Here is a 20,491-nt window from a genome sequence, read left to right as displayed (position 1 = left end):
AAGGAGAAAGCATTTATTCTCCCTACACGCACACGCACTCAGAACTTTTCAGCAATATCAAAGAACTATCCCCCTTAATGCTAAAAGCTGTTCTTCAGTAAATGACTAGCCAACTAAATTGCAAAGACTTAATTGTGGGATCCAAGAAAACCACTGTGTGGGTAGCTGATGCCTCCTCTTTGAACATCAAACACACTACCAACTTTTAATCCTCCAGAAGTGCTATGTACAGCTCACACCAACAGAGCACCGTGTTACCTGCTTGCTTCTGTGCTTTAGGATTTGCCTTAAAGGCCAGCCCACTTCTCCATGGCCTCCCTCTTCAGCACACAACAATCCGCTCTGAGCAGAGCTGTGTCCCTCTGGCAAAACATACAGTTCAATGAAATGTCTTATTTCATAAGATGAATAGCAGGAGTTCCCCAAGTGAGACTTCACTGCAGAGTGCTTTTAGGAAACATAAAACACATGGATAGTGAAAGGTTAATCTGAAAGCCCCGAAGACCTTCTCTCTTACCAACAGATAGTGGAGGAGAAGGTGGGTAAAGCATCTAAGACATCCCTATATGGGAAGGTGCATAACAGACGGTGCTGATGATACATACTACATGACAGACCTTCCCTTACAGATGAAGTTTCTCTAGATGTCAAAATGGACAGACCTTTCCCATGCACTAGCCTGCAATCTATACACAGGTCAGGTACAGTGAAGCAAGGTGCCCTGGGATGTAAACGAATTTGTCTGCCTCTGGCCCCTCTAAAGCTGTTGATAAGGATAAAGCGGAAGATCCTGTGGCAGAGACTAGTTTTTCCAGGAACAGAACTGAGACTTTCACAAAACACTAACAACAACTTACTCAGCATCTGACTTGTCTCGAATTCAGATTTTTCATCAGTGTCATAAAAGGAGCGGTAGCTTCTACCGTTCTCAGAGACCACCCACCTCTCACATGTATATATGGAGTTTAGTTTCTTTAATCCTGTTATAAGCCAATGAGAGATGGACTTTAACTGCTCTGTGGGAAACGTATGCTGTCCTCAACATCAAGAAACAAAGACCCTTTGTAAATCAATTGAAAAATCAAGGATAGTGCTTAATCTTTGACCAGTTGAACCAATGACCAGTTAAACCAAAGAAGGAAAGACACATTAACCCACAGGGGTATCTTTTGAAAAATGCCGTGTAGAAATTAAGAGTAAATGTGATCAGTAAAACACTACAGAAATGTCACAATGAGCTAAAGATGCAAGACTGTGAAAAGCACACTTCAGGTTTTTCATTCTGGAAAAGAATTCCCAGGCTGACTGGCTTGCCACAAATCTCACAAACGATAGATTTAGTTCCACTGGCAGTATCAGTGTAGAGCAAAGCTAAAGGCGTTCTCCCTTCCTTCCTCCCCAATAGACAACAGTCTTGTCTCACACTCAGAATAGCTGAATGCATAGAAATAATTCTTTTTTCCCATTCAGGTTTTGCTGATTTTTAACTAATAGAAGACCTTCTTTTTTAACTTCCAGTGTTAAAACAGTAATTTTATCAACTATTATTTTCACTTATAAATTTTGTAAGCCATAACCAAGGGGTTCTCCTCCCCAGACTAGAAGACTGACCCATCCACAGAGGTACTACACCGTGTTCATTGAAGCAGGACGCATCCTCTTCTTGAAACTAGTTTGCAGGAGACTTGGCAACACAACAACATTCCCTGTATTCATGGCTTTTTAGAAGCCAGCAATGCCAGGAAGCTATGCAGAAGCATGTAGTGGAGCCAATATCTAGGGATGTCAAGGAGGGGGATGACAACCAGTAGACTCCTTTCGGTGCAATTAAGGGGAAATGTGAACTACTTCACTATGTGAAAGACAAGACTTCTAGCTGGCTACTGAGTAATATGCTTGATAGTTACTGCTCTAGACAGTGCTGTTTCTTTAAATGTACAGACCAAGGGAGCTGGAGAAAGCAGTAATTGATAACAACCACAAAGAATGCATTTGTATCTCCATAAACACAAATAAACTACAACACAGCATAATATGGTAGAGGAAATGGGATTGTATTCTAGGAAGCAGGTGCTAAAATATTTGTCCCCAGACAAACATATCACCTGGCAGAAAACAGGGTACAACTTCCACACTATATGCAACATTCTGGTTAAGCACCTTGTTTGCACACTCATCCTTCTCCCTGTCCCTTATTCTCTGCTACAGACCGCTTGCAGATAGCAGACATTTAGGAAGTAAGATAAAGGCTCTGCATGCTGGATATAATACAAATTATAAAAGTGTATATACGTATACACTCTTCTCTAAAAACTGAAAATTATCAAGACTTGGCGAAAGAGCCATACGTATTTACCAAGTGGCATCTACAAAAAGTATCACTGGCCCTAAGCATGCACTGAGAAAGCAGCAGGACAAAAAAATCATTGAACTGGTATGAGAACAAGATTAAAATAAGAAACCTAAAGCCTAGAATTTACATACTTTTTCCCTGTCTGTTTTGGAGCCCTCTGGAGAAGCAGTCACTTTTTTTTTTTTTTTCTTTAAACCACTAAACAAAAGCAGATATTCTTATGCTCTCACTTAACTGCCTTTTGAGACTAAAGAGAAAAAATGTGGCAATACTCAACTGCAAGAGCTGGCAACATTATACCAATCGTTTGCTTGTGGTATCTAAAATGTAAGCTTTTGCACCTCAATTCCCAACTTTCACTGTGTTGGCACCTTTGCAAATTTGAATTCCAGTTTTCTCCATGTGTCTCAGTGCACAGAACCATCTCTTCCTCCAGCAGGTGGAGATACATATACAATGAGAATTTTCAGATTAAAAAAAATCCCACTGTGCTCCACAATCCTGCATGAAATGGATAGGACCAAAATTTATAGTGCTCAGATCTTCCTCCTTTATTACCCCTTACCCTTTATTTATAATTGTATGAAGTTTTAATAGATTAAAACTACCTAACCTCAGTGACATCTCTTGGCAAAGCATGACTTGACAAACAAAAAAGAAAAAAAAAAAGTAAAGTTAATGTCATTAGTTAGGATGTTAAATGAGAAACTAACAAAATTTACTGGCAAAACAAATTCCTTGTTACTAAAACATCCTGCAATGAGCCACACAGCTAAAATACTAGAAAAGACAACATCAGGGCAAATCAGCTAAGCAAAGTATCTGACTGGTAACAACACTTGTCTGCTTTTAAACAAACTTAACAGAACTTTTGAAAACTCACCCATAATTCAGTTCCTTAAAGTTTAGACAAAAAATAGCCGGAAACAGAGATATCTAGGTACTCGCTATAGGAAAAGCATTTGCAGGAGCGCCCAGGCATTAGACTTTGGAGAATCCAGGTGGGGGGAAGCAGTTATAACAAATGCAACAACCCCTGGTAAACTATTCAATTGGACCTCATGTCTTAAAGTCCTGATGCCCATCTGCTACTTACAGACTTTCTTGCTTTTAATGTTTTGATACTCTTCGCCTTCTTTCTTAGTGTTAGAACTACATTATGTGCATTTTATAGGAGGAGACAATGACCCAGAGGTTGTTTGACTTGCCAGCTGTAACAACACAAACAAGCGGCAGATCCAGCATTTTGAATGAAGTACCGTCAGACTTCCAACCCCTGCCTGCAAGCACATGTCCTCCTACTAGACCATGCCTGCCGTTTACTCCTTTGTGCTATCCTGCATACAAGTTTTAATATTTATACAAAAATCACACTGAAGAAAAGCACCACTACAATCACATCCTCTAGACTGAACCACAGACTGCAATACCAAGGTTTATTGTGCATGTGGATTATTCTGAGTGGCTTGTGCACTGACTCGCAATCAAGAAACGGCCTAAGCTCCTACCAAGCTATTTAGATAATGAAAGACACAAAACAGATTCCACAGCCAAAAGATGACTCACAGATCACCACTTAGTCATTCTGAATTAGAGGACAAGTAGATTTGGGCCCAAAGGATGTTTCAAGTTCCTGAGGATACTGGATGGTGACAGATAAACCAAACACCCTGCATCCTGTTTTATTTATCCCCATTGCAGTCTAACTGTCTTGTAGATCTGGCAGCTCTAGAGTTTCACAGAGTTCTAGTTTCTTTTAGATACTACTCTGTGTAAGCATTATTTAAATACCAGCGCAGGGGAAGGTGAAGTCCTCTTCAGAAAAGAAAAACAGCAAAGCAGAGAATAATACAGGGCATCTTCTCAACAGGCACTGGGAGGCTACTAGGTCACTAATATTCAAACTTTTGACAGCATTGTAAATGTATGTGGCATGCACTAGATAAGAGAAAAAATGTGGCTGTCTTCCCAGTGACCTTATGAACTGACAGATGGAACAGCAGTTCACAGTTTCATACTTTGCTTTTCCTAACATTATTGTTGGGGGGTGTAGGGGATGAGCTTCCCAAAAGAATCTGAAGAGATGTAAAGGACAACACTCTGAACGCCATTGGATACACTAGGGATACAATCAGACATCCCAAAAACCACCCTCAAATTCCTCAAAGTTATCCCAGTATTTCTTAATCTCCTACACATGGGAAGTCTGCGTTTTGCTGTGATTCTCTGGTCAGAATTCTTTAGTCATCATCTACGCAGATTACTCTGCAGAGTGGCATCACCCTTCAGGACTGGCAGGCACTCGCCCAACGGCTGTTTGAACCAGGCACTGCGAGGAAGCTGGCGCGAGGGCTGCAATGTTCAGAAGATTCAATCTTCCGCTCAGATTTTGGCAAGCTGGTCTCCGTTAACTCCACATCTGCTGCAGGGAGGTTACAGCAAGTATTCCCTAGCTCCAGCTTGCTCTCAGGCCAGTGACCTTAAAGAAATGGTGGTCCTCACAGACCATGGTACCAAGGGCTATATAGATATGTAAAACATGAAGAAATACGGGAGGAGCATTTACTAGAGACGGCACAGTAACATTACATTAAAAATACAACTATTTTCCATGCTGCTAAGAAGTAACTCCTTTTTTATGAAATGCTACAAGAAATTTGCTGGATTACTATGGGGAATATAAATGCATTTTCCAAGAAATCTAGGTACCAACCTGAAAGGTCATTCCCCATTTTGCATCCTTACCCTTAGACATCTGCCTAATCTAGCAGTCAGCCTGGGCTGATAGCCAGTGTTCTTCCATTTCAAGCTCAGCAATCTCATCAACAGCTGGGTAACCAAGTGTAGCAAGTGCAGGACTAAGAAAGTGACAGGGCCCGTTAGAATGAGACTTCTTGAATGAAACGATACACTGATGATGACTCTTGATTCAAAGACTCGATACCCATTTAGGTTTGATTGTCAGAACGTGCTGGGAATGTCCAGTCCAATTTTATCACTTACTTCCCCAGCAGGATCCTTGATACTCTGCTTTTAACCAACACTGTGTAAGAGGCTTTGTTCATTGCTTTACCTTAATTTTGAAAACTCAATTGAGTTTGGCACTTGCATGAAGTCTGAAGCTGACAGCTTGATTGCTGCCACCACCTCTTATTTTCTCCAGGAACGCAAGCAGAATCTATCTGTAGCACATGACACGGCTCTCCACGTGACTTCTCGGTTAACTTCCCCATGGAGAGGACATTAGAAAGCAGCATCTAAACACAGGTTTTTGAGCCAAGCTGCAGCAAGCATAAAGAGCGTTCCCTACAGGGGTTTTTACCACACTGCCTTTGGGACATCTGTGCACTTTCGGTACAGAGACACTGGAGCTGGGTTAGCGTATGGTAACCCAACACCAGAAATGTTAAGAGCATGGAGCAGACACACAGTTGCATCAGCTCCAATAGTTGAAGCCTTAACTAGTAACTTAAAAAGGGACTTTTTAATTGCAGTCTAAAATCAAATGTAAACTACAAATTTATCTTCTTAGTCTACAAGTCAAGGTAAACTACTGGGCATGCAAAGCAGCTCAACTCTATGGCTGGTTGAAGATAAAAATGTAAACTTCAAATGCTTTGAACTCTTGCTGCCAGGCTGCAGAAATGAAGTTTCTGTTCACAAGCTTCCACTGTTATTCTCTGAACTGGACCATTCAAAGATGCAGGCTTCTAGAAGACCCTTGTTATTCAGAAGTTGCATCTGGAATGGAAACCCCTCATGGTTAAGTAGAACAAAGGGAAAGTCCTGGAGTCTCTTGCTGGGGAACAATCTCCACATCTGCAAGAAGCACTTGTGGTATTGGAGGCATCAGTTGGGTAAAGAGGCCTCCAACCTCTTTAACAGGACACGGATTGGATTCAATGGGAAACAAAGTCCAAAGCAGCCAGAGTCTCCTTGGTTAATGCAAGGAAGATGAAAAGCCTAAGTGTCCAGGAGGTAGAGCTCCCAAACTCTAACCCTCCACCTCCAACCTCCACCATCAAAACCCTCCAGGCAGGCTTCCAAATCTTTTAAGTCCCACTGCCAGAAAGCTGGGAAGTCAAGCTAATAAGAAACTGGACAGTTTTTCAGTAAAATATCTTGCTAAAACTAGGCCACTTCTGCAATTTTGCAGAGGATGCTGAATCAGCACACTCACACAGAACATCCTTGCAGGGGAAATTTCTCCCCAGATCATTGGTACACTTAGTAAATCCTAGACAGTTAGCTGAGGAGACATGGAGATTTCTCTCAATATAACACACTTTTAAAAGGCAAAGTGTAAAATCAAGAAATTAAAACCTCTTGGGATTAACACTGCTCTAAAGAATGAGTTCATACTGTCTCTACTCCCAAATTAGACTGTTGCTTTAAGCACCACAGCTAAAGTCATTATATACTCTTACCAGCAATACGCAATTAATATCAGATGTGAACAGATATGCCTTTCCCTGCACAACAATGTTTTTTTTTCCCATTTAAAAAATATTAATTCCTTTGTAATGCAGAAAATTTTAAGAGCTTTAAAGCATTCATAAAGTGTCATGAAAAAGGCAATGTAACTAATCAGGAACAGCAAAAACAGAAGCAAGATTAAGATATTGCAATTTAATTTCCTAGAAAATAATGTGTCACCAGCTGTGTAAACTTTCCTGTAGCTCAAACAAATACTCTGAAAACAAGCAGGCAGCTGATTTACACTGTAGCGTGTTTCCTCAGCAGTAAAGCCTCCCAAGGAGGCTCTCAAGTTGTCTCTTAGACTGTACAAAGGCTTTAAAGATAGCCATATAACAAACTGATTTGATAACCAAGATTTTGAGCAATCTTTAATTTTTATGTTCAACTCATTAACTCTGAGCTCCTGCTGACACAGCTGGTATTCCCACCATATATAGTATATGCTCCTTGAACGTAACAAATAACTAGCACAGCATGCACTATTGTTCTGACATACCAGACAAGACACATGCAGACTCTAGCAGCTGGACTCTTTGGTTTTGTCTCCTGAAGAGAGAGGCGAGGGCCTACCTGCTGATTCCAAGCACCGTGCATTCTGTAGAGTTTCCTCCTCTGGAAACTATGAAGCGGCCTTGTTCGGGCAGATGTGCTCACATTAGCCACGGAGAGAGATCTTAGTCTTGTCCTGTCTCTTCTTCTTTTCTTGATGTGCTGATGATCAAGCAACCAGCTGCTCGAAGAGGATACCTCTCTGTTGTCTGAAGCTCTGCCATTTCACGATTAATGGGGGGAGGAAATATGAAAAGTTAAATACACTTCACATGCACAGGCCAAGGTTTCATATACTGATTAGCATTAGCTATCTAAATCTGAGAGAATTTTATAAACACTAAAATGTTTTAGCACACTGTTTCAGGAAACCATGTATGTACTTTGTTTGCTTGTTGATTAATTCTATGTTGGGCCACAAAATCATTCTTGTTCACCCTTCTGCTTACAGAAACAAATGTCAAAATGAAGTTAAGCCCTCGACCATATAATGATTTTTTGTTTTTTCCAAATTCAAGAACTCTTTCTAACACTTGTGACACCTATGACTTTTAAGTTACAATTCGTATTTCCCTACAAACTTACATTCCACTCAAGATAGCAGTCATGCTAACATAAAGGAGACCTACAGTCCTGCCCTAATACTTTTGAAATTTTCTAGTTTTGCTCAAGAACTGAAACTTAAGTAAAGCTTTACAAACCAGTGTCCATTTAGCACATGGGTATCAAAATTAGGAACTCTGCACACTCAGTTTAACTAACACAAGGCCATTAAACTTCACTTCCAGGGATGCGCCAATAGAGCTCTCCAATAAGAGCCCAAGCCCAGCCTAGGGGAAGCTCTTGGTGAGGAGGGAAAGCCTAGCCTGTTTGTCTGTCTTTAAGACCTAGAAGCTGATTAGACCCAGATAATTTGAAAGAATGCAAGCTCAGCTCCGGTCACAATGTGACAGGGTCTACATGAACACATGTAAAGCTTCATTTTAACATTAAATCGCACTCTGACGTGCATTTCCCCAAGTCCATCCCTCTCAAATCCCCCTCAGTGTTACAGCATCATCCCTCCACAACCTTACCTACGTGCACACTTGCTGTACTCACATCCTTAGTCATACAGTAGGCAATTACAAAAGTGATGTGAGAACACAGGGCCAAGAGCAGTAGAAAACCCTATACGTATACGTATAACAACCTTGGATTACTCTCACCAATCTACAGCCTGTCTGCTCACCAGAACAGGGAACACTACAAGGTAAGAATTCAAAACTCCTTCCCATTTGGGTGGGAAGGACTCAGTGGGAAGAATACATTTCACTTTTATAGGTATCCTGATTTCATTTTGTTGCTGTAACAACATGTGCCTGCAAAGCTGAAGGATTGCTGCAAAACACTCTCAAGTGTACATGTATTTTTACAATACTGAAGACCTTGACTGCAACTCTAAACTGGCTGTATACTGCAAGTATACGAGATATTTTGGCTTTGGTTCGTAACAGGTCATCTATCTGCACAAATGATTATTTTCTCTTATGAACTTTATCTGGCAAGTCACAGTCTTATTAGTAAAGCTATACACACAAAAAAACCATTCAAATTTATTTATTACAAGGCCATTTATCAATCTTTTTTGACAAGCAGTATTCTTCTAACAGTACATTTTTATTAAATAGAAGTGCTTGTCACAAAAGTGTGATTAAACACCGTCCCATGCTGTGCTGGTGTGGTAATAAGGCTTTATGGGCTCAAATTTGAGCTGTCCTTCTGACACATCAGAACAAGCCCAATAAGCAATACAGACTCAATGAAAAAAATGTGCTAATTCAAAGAGGGATGGTACGAAGTATTTAAAGGAACATATCAGTAAATGCCAAGAAAGAGCCTCAAATACTGAAGCATGACTTTCTTAATTCTAACACCTCATTTTTAAGGCTTGAGAAAGAAATACAATGTTTAAAGTCCATGCAAAAGATTTCTTAAAATACTTTCTCTGAATTCTCAGAAACTTTTTCTCTGTAATTATCTGTCTTGAAGTCAGATGGTGCCAAGTCTGACTTCTAGACTTCCACATACCTCTCCTCTTATATGACAGACAACTTGGGCAGGTAAATTAGAACAAAAAGCTCCTCATCTGGCTCCTCAACTTCTGTGATTCCTGCCTTTGTTCTGGTGGTCTGCCCAGGTCTCTGATAATCTCTCTTCTGTCTCTGCCAGCTGTTCTATTCATCCTGTACCTTGCAGTAATTTTCAGAGGAAGCAAAGATCTCAGCTCTGTGGCTCGGAGCTCTAGTACACAGCAGTATGGTTTTTCTACCACTTGTGTAAATAGGTTTCCAAGTCAAGGTTCAAGTTTATCCATTTATTTTAATGTTAGTTTGAGTGTTTTTCAAAATGTGATTCTAGAGGAGTGGAGATGAACCATCACCAGATGTAAAATTAATGAATTTGCTGAAACACTCCTTTCAAAGCTCATAGGTTGGCCTTTCTTGCTCTGTAGCTTAGCTAAAGACCTTACTCACAGATACACAGATGCACAGCAAGCCATCAGACAGGCACTATCTGTACTGAAGCAATGAACTTCATTCCTCTCTCCTGGTAAGACAGTGGTTATCACTAGCTTAGGGAACCGCTTCTATGAGCGTTTACCTTCATACAATGCATCCGGCTAATCTTGCCATCTAGACTCAACTGAGCAAAGAAAAGCTACATAGAAAAAGGAAGCCACTAATGAAATCAGACCTTGACAAATGGCAATTCAAGGTTACCCACATTTAATCAACCAGGAACGATACACGCACCACCACTTCCACTGGGAACAGCCCGAGTAACCAACCGTACTGCAACCCCATGATTACCAACCTCAAGGCATCTCAGCTTAGACCTACTTTAAACATGGACTATTGGATCTTTCGTATCAAGAGCCTACAAATAACTTCAATAATTTACTTAAGTAAAAATTGCTATCATCCCTTTTTTTTCCTTTTCAAAACCAAAAAAATCATTTTACTTTCCGTTTGATTTTGATTTCTACTTTCTCAAGTATTTAATACAGAGTGAGCTCTAGAAAAAGCGAGGGGAGAAGCAGCCAAGAAATGAAGTTAACTGTAGTATGTAACTGTCTCAATTAATTGCACACAATACTACAACAACAAAATACCACAAAAAACTGAAACACACTCAAAAAACCAGGAAGTAGGAGGCAGTGAATTTCCCTGCAGGATTTTCATGATAACCACTCTATATCGTGCTTAATTACCATTTTAATGAACAGTATTTATTTGCAGATTTCAAAACACTTCACAAGAAGCGAAAAAAGAAAATTAACTATTTAACTGATTTTTAAGATGACATCTAGAAAGCTCTCAAGTCTCTCAGATTCCCTTCCAACACCTAACTCACCAACTCCAGTTTAGAGCTACAGCACTGAGAAAATCTTCCAAGTCTTCCCATTCTTCTTTGGGCTTTTATAGGTCATGAATAGAAAACAACCAGCCTTAGAGAGAGTGTTTGGTGAGCAAACAATTGTGTTGCTCATAAAATGGAAAGAGGACTGATTTTGGACAGTGTCTAATAAATCAGAAGAGAAGTGGCTTGAAGTTACAACATTAGAGTCCCTCATCACAAAGTCAACTTCACACACTCCTAAAAACATTTTTAAAAGCACAAGCCCCTCCTCATGTGTTTCGTGAAAAAGTCACAGATTCAACAGCCTAAATTACTCTCTTCTTCCACATACTCATCTCTACTAGTAACGCCTATTTCAGGGCTATTTTTCTTCCAAAACTCAAGAGGAATCTTCTGAATTTCCCCTACGTAAACAACTGATACGTCAGGAGCATGAATGCTACATAACAGAACCCCTTCAACCTTAAATTTAGGGCACAGTTGCACAATTGCTTTGGAACAGACGGCAGTTAAAGAAGCTGCCCGTCCAAGCTGCTCATTATAATCTCTTTGTGGGAGGCTACAGCCTCTGCGGCAAAGCTGCTGAAACAGACGGTGTGGCCAGCTCTTCTTGGAGCTGGGAGCCAGGGAATTACGTCTTGCTGCAGACACTGCCATAAAACCCCAGCTCTAGTAGGAAACGCTTTCTTCATCCACCTGATCTTTGAATGACAGCAACCACTCCATCCTCAAAAATCAAACTACCAGTATCTCAGGAGAAATATCCTACATACCTAGGTCTTTTGACTGTAGCCAACTACCTTAATGCTGTTTTGAGACTGATTACAGCCTGTACTGTATTTTAAAGTCTTTGAATAAAAGATGGAATTACTGAGAAGTGTGGAGTAGTACTGAGAAGTATTTTTCTACAATATTAATTCTGAGCTGCTACAGTCACCCTGGAAGGTATATCCATCCAGAACAAAAGACCACAAATGGAAAAATATTATCTCCAAATTCCTGAAAAAGTATCTGGCAAAGATAAATTTGGCCTTGTATTGAAGACTGATATGCTTAAAATTGATGAAGCTGCCACCAAAAAACCCTAACATTGACCAATACTGACACACAGGTGACATTGCTTATGTATTCAACTAATCTAGTAAAGTCTAGTTCATCACTTTTCCAGAAATAAAGTTGTACTCATGATGACCAAATGCATTAAGTCTGAAATAATCAGAAGTAGTGTGTTACTTACTGTCTCCACTACTTCACAGATATATTCATCTTCCCATTACTTAAATGTACTTACAGTGACTGCATACTTTTATGATGTCTTTAAGGACAAAACAAACCCCTACTACTTTCAACCTTGTCAGCAACACTTGTCTTCTCTTGAAGCTTGCAGAAAGCAGCTCTCTCTTCCTGATTTACTACTGTAATATTATCAATTCCATCTACATAACCTTACCAAAAGTTATTCTCAAAAAAACTGCTACCATACTGTCACCTACCTGAAGGAGATGCCATTGACCAGCTGTCTGTGCCTACAGGTCCTGGATGAAAGAGATGAAGCAGCTGGAGACAGATTGAGTGGAGCAATTAGGCTGCTGATGATTTCACTCAGTTGAGCACTCTGGAAAAAAATAAAAAAAAAATATAAAAGGTAGTCAGACTTTTATGCAGACTCAACAGCTCAAAGGTCCTGGGATTTTGTTGTTTTCCTACTTAAGATTCTAGCTGCATACATCATGGAATAATCATATTTAGTTTCTTCTTGTGAATAATCAAGTGTGGCATGTTTTTTCTTTCACAATTATTATGTTCAACTGTACAAAAAAAACCCCAACCCATAAAACAACAAAAAAACAACACAACCCTGAACAACCAGCCAAAGACATTGTTTATACATTTGAGTAAGTAGTACACAAAACACATTAGTGATCTTAGTATTTTAACCAAAGCTTTTAAAAAGGCAAAAGAAACCAGGACACTTTATAGCTGATGTTACAACAGCTGCAGCTAACTGGCCATTCAACAAGCATTTCAATAGGAAAAAAAAAAAGTCTGCTGTCTACTCATTGTACATTTTGTTCACTCAAAGTATTTTTCTTGTTAAAAGAATCCTCTTCGTTGCTCACTGTAGTTTGACAAAGGTATTGTCATAAAAGGAAGCGTAACTACAGGAGGACTATTGTAACTACAGACAGAATGGCTAAAATCTTCTGGAATCTGCAAAAATAGCAACAAGAAGCCCCCACCCCACCAAACCCCAGACTTTCAGAACTGCCCCAAAACAAATGCAGCTAAGTTGTTAAGAGTAAGAATTACTCCTTATATAGCAATGAATTGTGGACTGACTCCAGATAACATTTCACAATGATTTTTTTGTTTTAAATGTCAAACCTTAAAGGCTATTCTGACAATAAACATAGCTTTCTTAGAGGAAACTGTGCACTGCACACTAAACAGAAATTAAATGTGGCTGAAATGCCATACTTTTGTTTTCAAACCTTTACATTATTTTGTAGGATTTTCATTCAGAAATTAGATTGTTTAAAACAAGAATTGCTAAAGGTTACCCAAGAAGTTTTCTTTACATTTTGAGGCACTACCATTTATGCAGAAAGAGGCAGAAAAACTTATTTTCCATTTTATTACAACTCACATCTTTTCTGTTCGTGCTTAAGTGATGCAGTCAGGTAAAAATTTCATATCAGAATAAAATAATCATGCATGGATTTTAAAGCACAGAAATAGCAAGTCAATTACAAAAGGTCTGGACAAAGCAAACAAGATGCCAGTAAAATATTTAGCAGATTGATTTAAAAATCTCAACAGAATTCAATCTGTAAGGAGCAAAGTCTCTACTGAATATAAAAGAACCGAAACAATGGCAGACTTCCAAAACACAAGGAAAAACATACATGGTTTTAAAACATTGCATAGCTATGAAAAGAACTTGAAAGCAGTATTAACAAAAATTGCCAGGCTCAGTCACTTTGTATTCTTTATGAATTTTTTGTGTTCACAAGTAAAATTATTTATTTTTAACAAAGAAATACTTTAACACAGGGCTGAAGAATTCTGTGGGAATATCTGTGGATGTACTTCAGCCTACAGCATTGTTACTCCTGAAACTGAACGAGAAGAAACTCAGACTTTCAGAGTTAAGGTTGATTTACAGAACTAATAGTAAAAAACCTAATCAAATAATCAAAACCCAAAGGTTTTTGTGGTATAAAGGGAAGAAATCTGATGTAATCTGTGATACATGTTAAATGAAGAACACCTTTACTTCCAAGTAATTTTCAGATCACCCAAGTTCTTGGACCTCTGTTTGTAGATACTTAAGGACCAGGAAACATGCTACTAATCCTTTACTTGTCAAATGTCTTACTGAAAAGTGCGTTTAATTCTCCAAGTAATCACTTCAAGAGGGGACATTCACCACATTCTAAAAATGCTCTTTGGTTTACCCTGTGCAATTGCCAGCACTGCACATATAAATTTCCTGTTTCACTGCTTCCTCACTCCTGTCTGTTGTGGATAAGATCTATCAAACAGGGGAAGCATTTTAAGAACAGGAAAGTATGACTATCAAATAAGAAAAATTGGCACAGAGATTCAGGAACAAGCATTAGTACCTAAAGCTACTTTTACCCCATTTTAAAAAAGTGTATATGACCAAGAATTTATGTACAGCAGCAGAGCAATGTATTAATGCACCATACTGGCTTTGTCAGGTTTGCTTTACGCTAACTGCGTAAGTTCATTCTGAAAACAAATTTCCTGTATCTCCTTCAGCAATGTGATCCTACCACATTCTTTATGTACTTTCTAGCAAAAGAAAACCCTGCTGGAGTCTATATCATATTTCCTGGAATTAACCTTGGAAATGACTGTTTTGAACACCATGAACCGAAACTCCGCTCACAGCTACGCCTACACTATGCCTGTTAAGTACCTGGAATTCCTCGGCTCTGAACTGGAGTCCTACGACACTTGAAAAGGCAGACCAACAATTAAATTCTGTTGGGGCTGGTTTTTTTTTTGTTTCAAGTGCAACATACCTCCATCTTCAGCTGTACTCTTTCATCTCACATAAGTATTTCCTGAAACAATCTGTGGCAACACTACATTGAACCTAACTATAAAGGAGAGGCAGGTTTGTGGATAGCTATTAGAAGTTGTGATGTGGCCGCTTTGATGGAAACAAAGCGGTAACACAGATACGTCAGAAATAAAAGGTTAATTTGTAAACCTGGTGTACAATGTAGTTATTTAAACCCTTCAATTCATCAGCACTCACTCTTGGGACTGGGAAATATCTTCCTTTTTGGAAGCCATCACCATGGAACCTGCCCTATTTATGAAGTAAATCATTTGGCTCCATTGACCATTCAGTTCTTATTTTACTTTACCTGTTTTTCTATGTTTCGTAAAAGCAGGGTAGGACTGCTGGGTGACATTTCAAAGTCATGCTCCGGCAAAGAATCCTGTCTCTCAATGGCAGCTTGCGAATTCCCTGTGGCGTTTAATAAAGCTTCTTGGTCTGTCAATTGTATTTGCTTCTTCAAAATGTCTTTTGGAAATGGGAATTCTTCTAAGATCACCATCCCCTAGACAACAGCAATTGAACACAGTTGGTTGACAACGGATTAACCCTCCTAAATAATTTTTAAGGGGCAGTCAAACCTGGCACATCCCCCTTCAATCCTCCCAGCAACTCTTTGGAGCACTTAAGCTAGATTTTAAATACACTTAACGGCATAGTAGGTATTTTCATTAATGAAAAGCTGCACCATTTATGCTACTCCTTATAACAGCAATCACTCTAGTGTTGTATCACTGCTTAAACATCTGTGCCAAAATTCAAATCAGAAATTCATACTTATTAGAGCAACTATATGATCATTTACCCGCTGATTTAAGAAGAGGTTTTACTGTAAGAAACAACCACCCTTTGATTTGAAGTCGGTTATACTCTTTGCAGCCAATAAATTTTGCGGAGGCATTTTACAGAGCTCTATTTTTCTTATTCCTATCCCTGTTCTAAGCAAAACATCAAAGCTGTTATTTTTTATGTAACAGAGATGTATACAATTCAAAACAAAAGCATTTTACACTTGGATATTTGATTTTTTTAAGGTGAGCATTTTTAGGGTTTTATAATTACAGAGGTAACTATCCAAAATATTCTAGCAAACTCTTTGCTTTTCAAGACAATCTGCACAAATGTGGCATCAGATGTGGTCTGTTGTCTAGAATGCCACCTAATAAGATAAATATAACTTCATATGGTAAAGAAATAATTGAGTTTCATAAATGGAACTAGGAAAAGAATACCCCCATTGTATTTTCCATATGACAGATTAGAAAAATAGAAGTGTCAAATACAATCCTAGGTAATACCTCAGTTGGTTTGTTTATAACAACTTAAAAAGTTTAAAAAAATAATAAGCAAAAATAACTTTGTAACAGTCAACAACAGCTCCTCAAATAGTCCCTTAATTTGTCATTATCTTGAGTAAATAAATTTGATACTCAGAAAAGGCTATCAAACCTCTGCAGGCTTTTTCTAAAGAGAAAGGGAAAGAACTTACACTTGCTTTTCAGTACTGACTGTTACTCAAATATCAAGCAGATATTGAAAGAATGGGACCATTCAATTACACTGCCTCATTTCTTTCTTTCTAGTGATAATATTCCACTAAAACCAAGGAAGATTGTCATCATGTGAACACAAGAAACCCCTATATTATTTCTTTAAGCAATACAGACTTCACCTAGGTTGTGCTGTGGAAAATTATGGATCCTGTAGTTTTACTCACACCTTGACTCCTGCCTCAGCAGCCACTGGCCCTAAAACATGAAAGCAAGTCTCAAAGAGACTTCAAAGGGGAGACTAGGAGAAAACGTGAAATTGTCCTGCTCTCATTGTGTCTCTTATTCCCCCGTTTGAGTTATAAATCCAAAGCTGAGAACAAAGACATTCTCTAGAAACAAATGTAGGTGCTTGAAAACTTGCTTTAGTGCCCAAAAGGGGCACGGAGATTCTGAATTTCCATCAGGTCAACACTAGATTTTCCACATTCCTTATCATATTAGCCCATCATCTGCATTTTTCCATTTACAGCAGATGGAAATGAATCCAGACAGTATCATACTACAATTTGTAGACCAACAGCAGTAACAAAGCAAGCAGTATGTTCAAGGAGATTCAAGTACAGATCTAATTTTTGTGTGCCACAAGAGGAGGACAAGCTAGCTCAACAGCTTTACACTCTCAGAATTTAGAATCTTTAGACCTTCTTAGTAAAAGAATCATAGGTCATGACTACTGAGAGAACAAAAAAAGTAACTCACAGAAGTCTAAAACATAAATTCTGAAGGTAGTGGAATAGGAAGACACACAGGAAAAGTGGTGAAAAGAGGGGGACACCCTGCCCACTTCCACTGGAATTTTATTTTTTTAAGTTATAGAATCCTGTTGACCAGGCACGGAAATAGGAAATCAGAAAAGGAAGGAGAAAATTGCTAGACTGTATGAAAAGGGAGAGATGGAATAGGCACAGAAGAAAAGAGAACGAGTAAAGAATTAGAAGACTAATGCTGACTATATAGGAATTACAAATTAAATGGGTTACAATCAGTAGGTTTTGGCAACGAACTCCTCCTCTCCCCTCTTTAAATGGAATTGTTTTGTTTTGCAGATACACGTTTTTTTAAAAGGAAGGACTCTCAAGGATTCAGAGCTGCTACTTCTGTGTGCATAGAGATGGAGAAGAGACAATGTAGTAGGCCAGGAAACTGCCCACAAGTTAACTGTCTCCCTATTGCATTATGGTGTTAGAGGAGTGGCATTTTGCTTGAAATCATTGTTCACTGGCTATGAATCACATATTTTTCCACTCAAAACACATGAAAAACACTCTGAAATGATTAAACACAGCATACAAATTCTAATGATATTGTGTAACTACTTTGCAGTCACTAAATGAAAACAAAGAGCTCTTCTATCAGCCCACGTATCCTTCCGTAGCTGCTGCACTGGTGTACTACAAACAAACAGACAAAAAAAATCACAGCCGAAGAAAATACATGTCTACCTTCACTATGGAACACAATGCCAAATACTGAATACCACAGCTGGTAAAAGGGGCATGAAGTTTGCAAAAAGGAATGTCACTAAAGATCTCCACCAGGAAGATGACTAGGCTCCAAGCCAACATACCACCTAATGCGAAGAAAATGCATGACTAAAAGAATGTTCTTTCTCTCATTTCTCTGTTATTTATTTCCCTGTCTTCTGCAGCTCATGAGACCTGTGCCACCCTAAAGACTGATAAGCTTATGGGTGTAACAGTGTGCATGTACCTGCTATTCAGGACAACACTAAAATATGGGCATCCTCACCCTTCACCAAAATACAAAATCTCCTTTCATTCCTGTGGGGACAGAGGCAGGACAGACCCTGAAACAAAGGCTCTTCAATTATTTAAAAAAAAACCACAAAACTGACTCAGGAAAAGTTGTGAGCAGGAGAGACAAACTTGTATATGAAAAGACGGGCTCTGAGGGCAAAAGGAGAAGAGGGAATAATTTTTCTTTATGTGATCAGAGGAAAACGCTCTCTGGGGTGATCTCCCTCTCCTTTTAAACTCCCTCTAAGTCTCATGTTCAGCCACATAAAGTTTAAAGCATCTTCTGGCTCCTCTCCATCTGTGCTTATCTGACCCCAGCATAGATCAGACAACCTATATGAGGCTCATCAATGCAGAGTTAAAGAGCCCTCTAAAAGCCCTCCCTATCGCACCACCAGAATTACCATAGGTTTTGGCTTCTTGCACATGAGAATGACCTGGGGAACCCATTAAATTGATAGATAGATTATTAATGTTTTAGGAATGTGACTTTCCCACTGTCTAGCCAGTTCGATTTACAAAAACTAGCACATGAGTTACACACATTGGAATTTTAGTAATAATTAATCCTTGACCTGTTCAAAGTGCTGTACAAACATTAACTAGCTAATCCTCAGAATAAACATGCACTGTAAATAACAAAAAAACCCACCCTGAAACCCCACAACACAAAAATGAATAACCAACCACCCCTCCTGAAAACCAAATCTTGCCTCTACTACAGAGGGAAAAACTAGTGTGATAAATACAATACCTTGTGCTGGGCCCCTGAAAGTCCCTAACAAAGTCCCTATCACAGATAGTCCTGTACTGGTGACTCTAGGGTACAATGCTTTTTACTTCCTAATGTCTTTCTCATTAACCTTTGCATGCAACAGCCTGCATGGATACAAGCACTCTAGGACAAAACAAACAACAAGAGCAACAAGGAACCAAATAAATATTACAAGAAACACTGTCAAAAGATTATTTTAAAAGCCCATTTATGAGCTTACAGACAATACCTTGGTGGCACGTATCTGCCTGTGCAGGTCAGTTAGTTGCTGGATTTTGTATTCTAGTTCTGAAATCTGGGCTTGAAGCCACGTCCAACGGCTGCCAATTCTAGCTCTGTCTGCAAGCCACTTCCATTCAGAAGTATAGCTGCTGTGAAGACAAAATACTGGTTAGTCCAAAAATAAAGATAACCACATTTGCACAAGAACATTTTTGACAGCTGCTCTGCCTCATGTTGCAAGCATCTTAGTTACTTTCAGAAGATATCTGATTATACCCATCCAGTTTCACATCAGCTTATTTCTGCAACTACAGAACTTGCCCAAACCAGTACAATCAACGTTCACTGGCTATTCCCAGGCTAAGCTAGTTTTCTGTTCTGTATTATAAATCCCAGAGCTGGAGAAACTACCAAACTATATCAGTTAATGCAGATTACAGATTTGCAAAGAATTCCAGTAACTACACCAGCAAGAATCCTAATTCTTACAGCACATTTCCTCCCACAAGCTTTCACAAATATAATTTGCTAACAACTGGAATCTAATAAAACATCATCCATCAATGACCAGCTAGATATCAAGTCACTGCCCAAAAAACCAACTAAGTAGTTTAGATTTATTTTATTTGAGCAATTTTATAAATCTAGCTGTGTCAGTATAGCATAGTTAGGTCACTCGTACTGCTCTTTAAAAATAGGTGTATTTTATAACAAAAAAGATATAACTCACAGTACCTGACATTGTGATTAGCTTAACTTGATTATGCTAAATTCATCACTGGTATCAGCAAACTTTACTCAACTTACATATTAAATAAATGAATGATGTAATGGTACCAAATCAACAAATAATCTTAATATCCAGTAAGTTTAAGCAACAGAGACAACACAATGCAATATTTTAGTATATAACTTCCACTAGCATCCTACCATTAACTGAGTTTATTTAAAGAAAATGACTGCTGTTTTTTTCCCACTAAAGCTGTCAAGCAGTTTGCCACAGCTAACTTGAAAGAACTGTAAAAACAAAATCAAACATCTTCTAGAAAAGAAGTAGTTTTACTCAAGTTATTGGGATAACTATTGGACCTAAAAATCCTGCATGACACTGTATGTAAGTTTTGCATAGGCAGAATATGTGATCCCCTGTTCCCAAGGCAAGGAAGAGTACTGAAGTATCACAAAAGATATAAGAAAAAGCAGATGCCAGTGAATTGGCATAGGAACAACACACAAACGCAATTGTTTAATGCAGAATTTTGCGTTAACTACCTTAACAATGAAAGAAAGGTAATACATCACTCT

General features: G+C 38.8%; 1 protein-coding gene across 5 annotated transcripts in view; it reads right to left on the bottom strand.

Moving 5' to 3' along the window:
* Positions 1–20,491, bottom strand: part of KANSL1L (KAT8 regulatory NSL complex subunit 1 like) — a 66,231-nt gene that overhangs the window by 24,305 nt on the left and 21,435 nt on the right. For 2 of the 5 annotated variants that reach the window (XM_010301536.2, XM_075756039.1), the window contains exons 4-7: positions 19,194–19,335; positions 15,187–15,384; positions 12,277–12,398; positions 7,403–7,598 (exon numbers count right to left, since the gene is read on the bottom strand). In XM_010301536.2, the coding sequence (XP_010299838.2) occupies positions 7,403–7,598; positions 12,277–12,398; positions 15,187–15,384; positions 19,194–19,335 (658 nt within the window). The remainder of the gene's footprint in view (positions 1–7,402; positions 7,599–12,276; positions 12,399–15,186; positions 15,385–19,193; positions 19,336–20,491) is intronic. The other 3 variants (XR_012836010.1, XM_075756040.1, XM_075756038.1) reach the window with 2 other exon arrangements.

This window comes from Balearica regulorum, chromosome 6 (genome assembly GCF_011004875.1).
Source record: "Balearica regulorum gibbericeps isolate bBalReg1 chromosome 6, bBalReg1.pri, whole genome shotgun sequence".
Classification (NCBI taxonomy): Eukaryota; Metazoa; Chordata; class Aves; order Gruiformes; family Gruidae; genus Balearica; species Balearica regulorum.
This window is presented reverse-complemented; position numbering and strand designations above follow the sequence as displayed.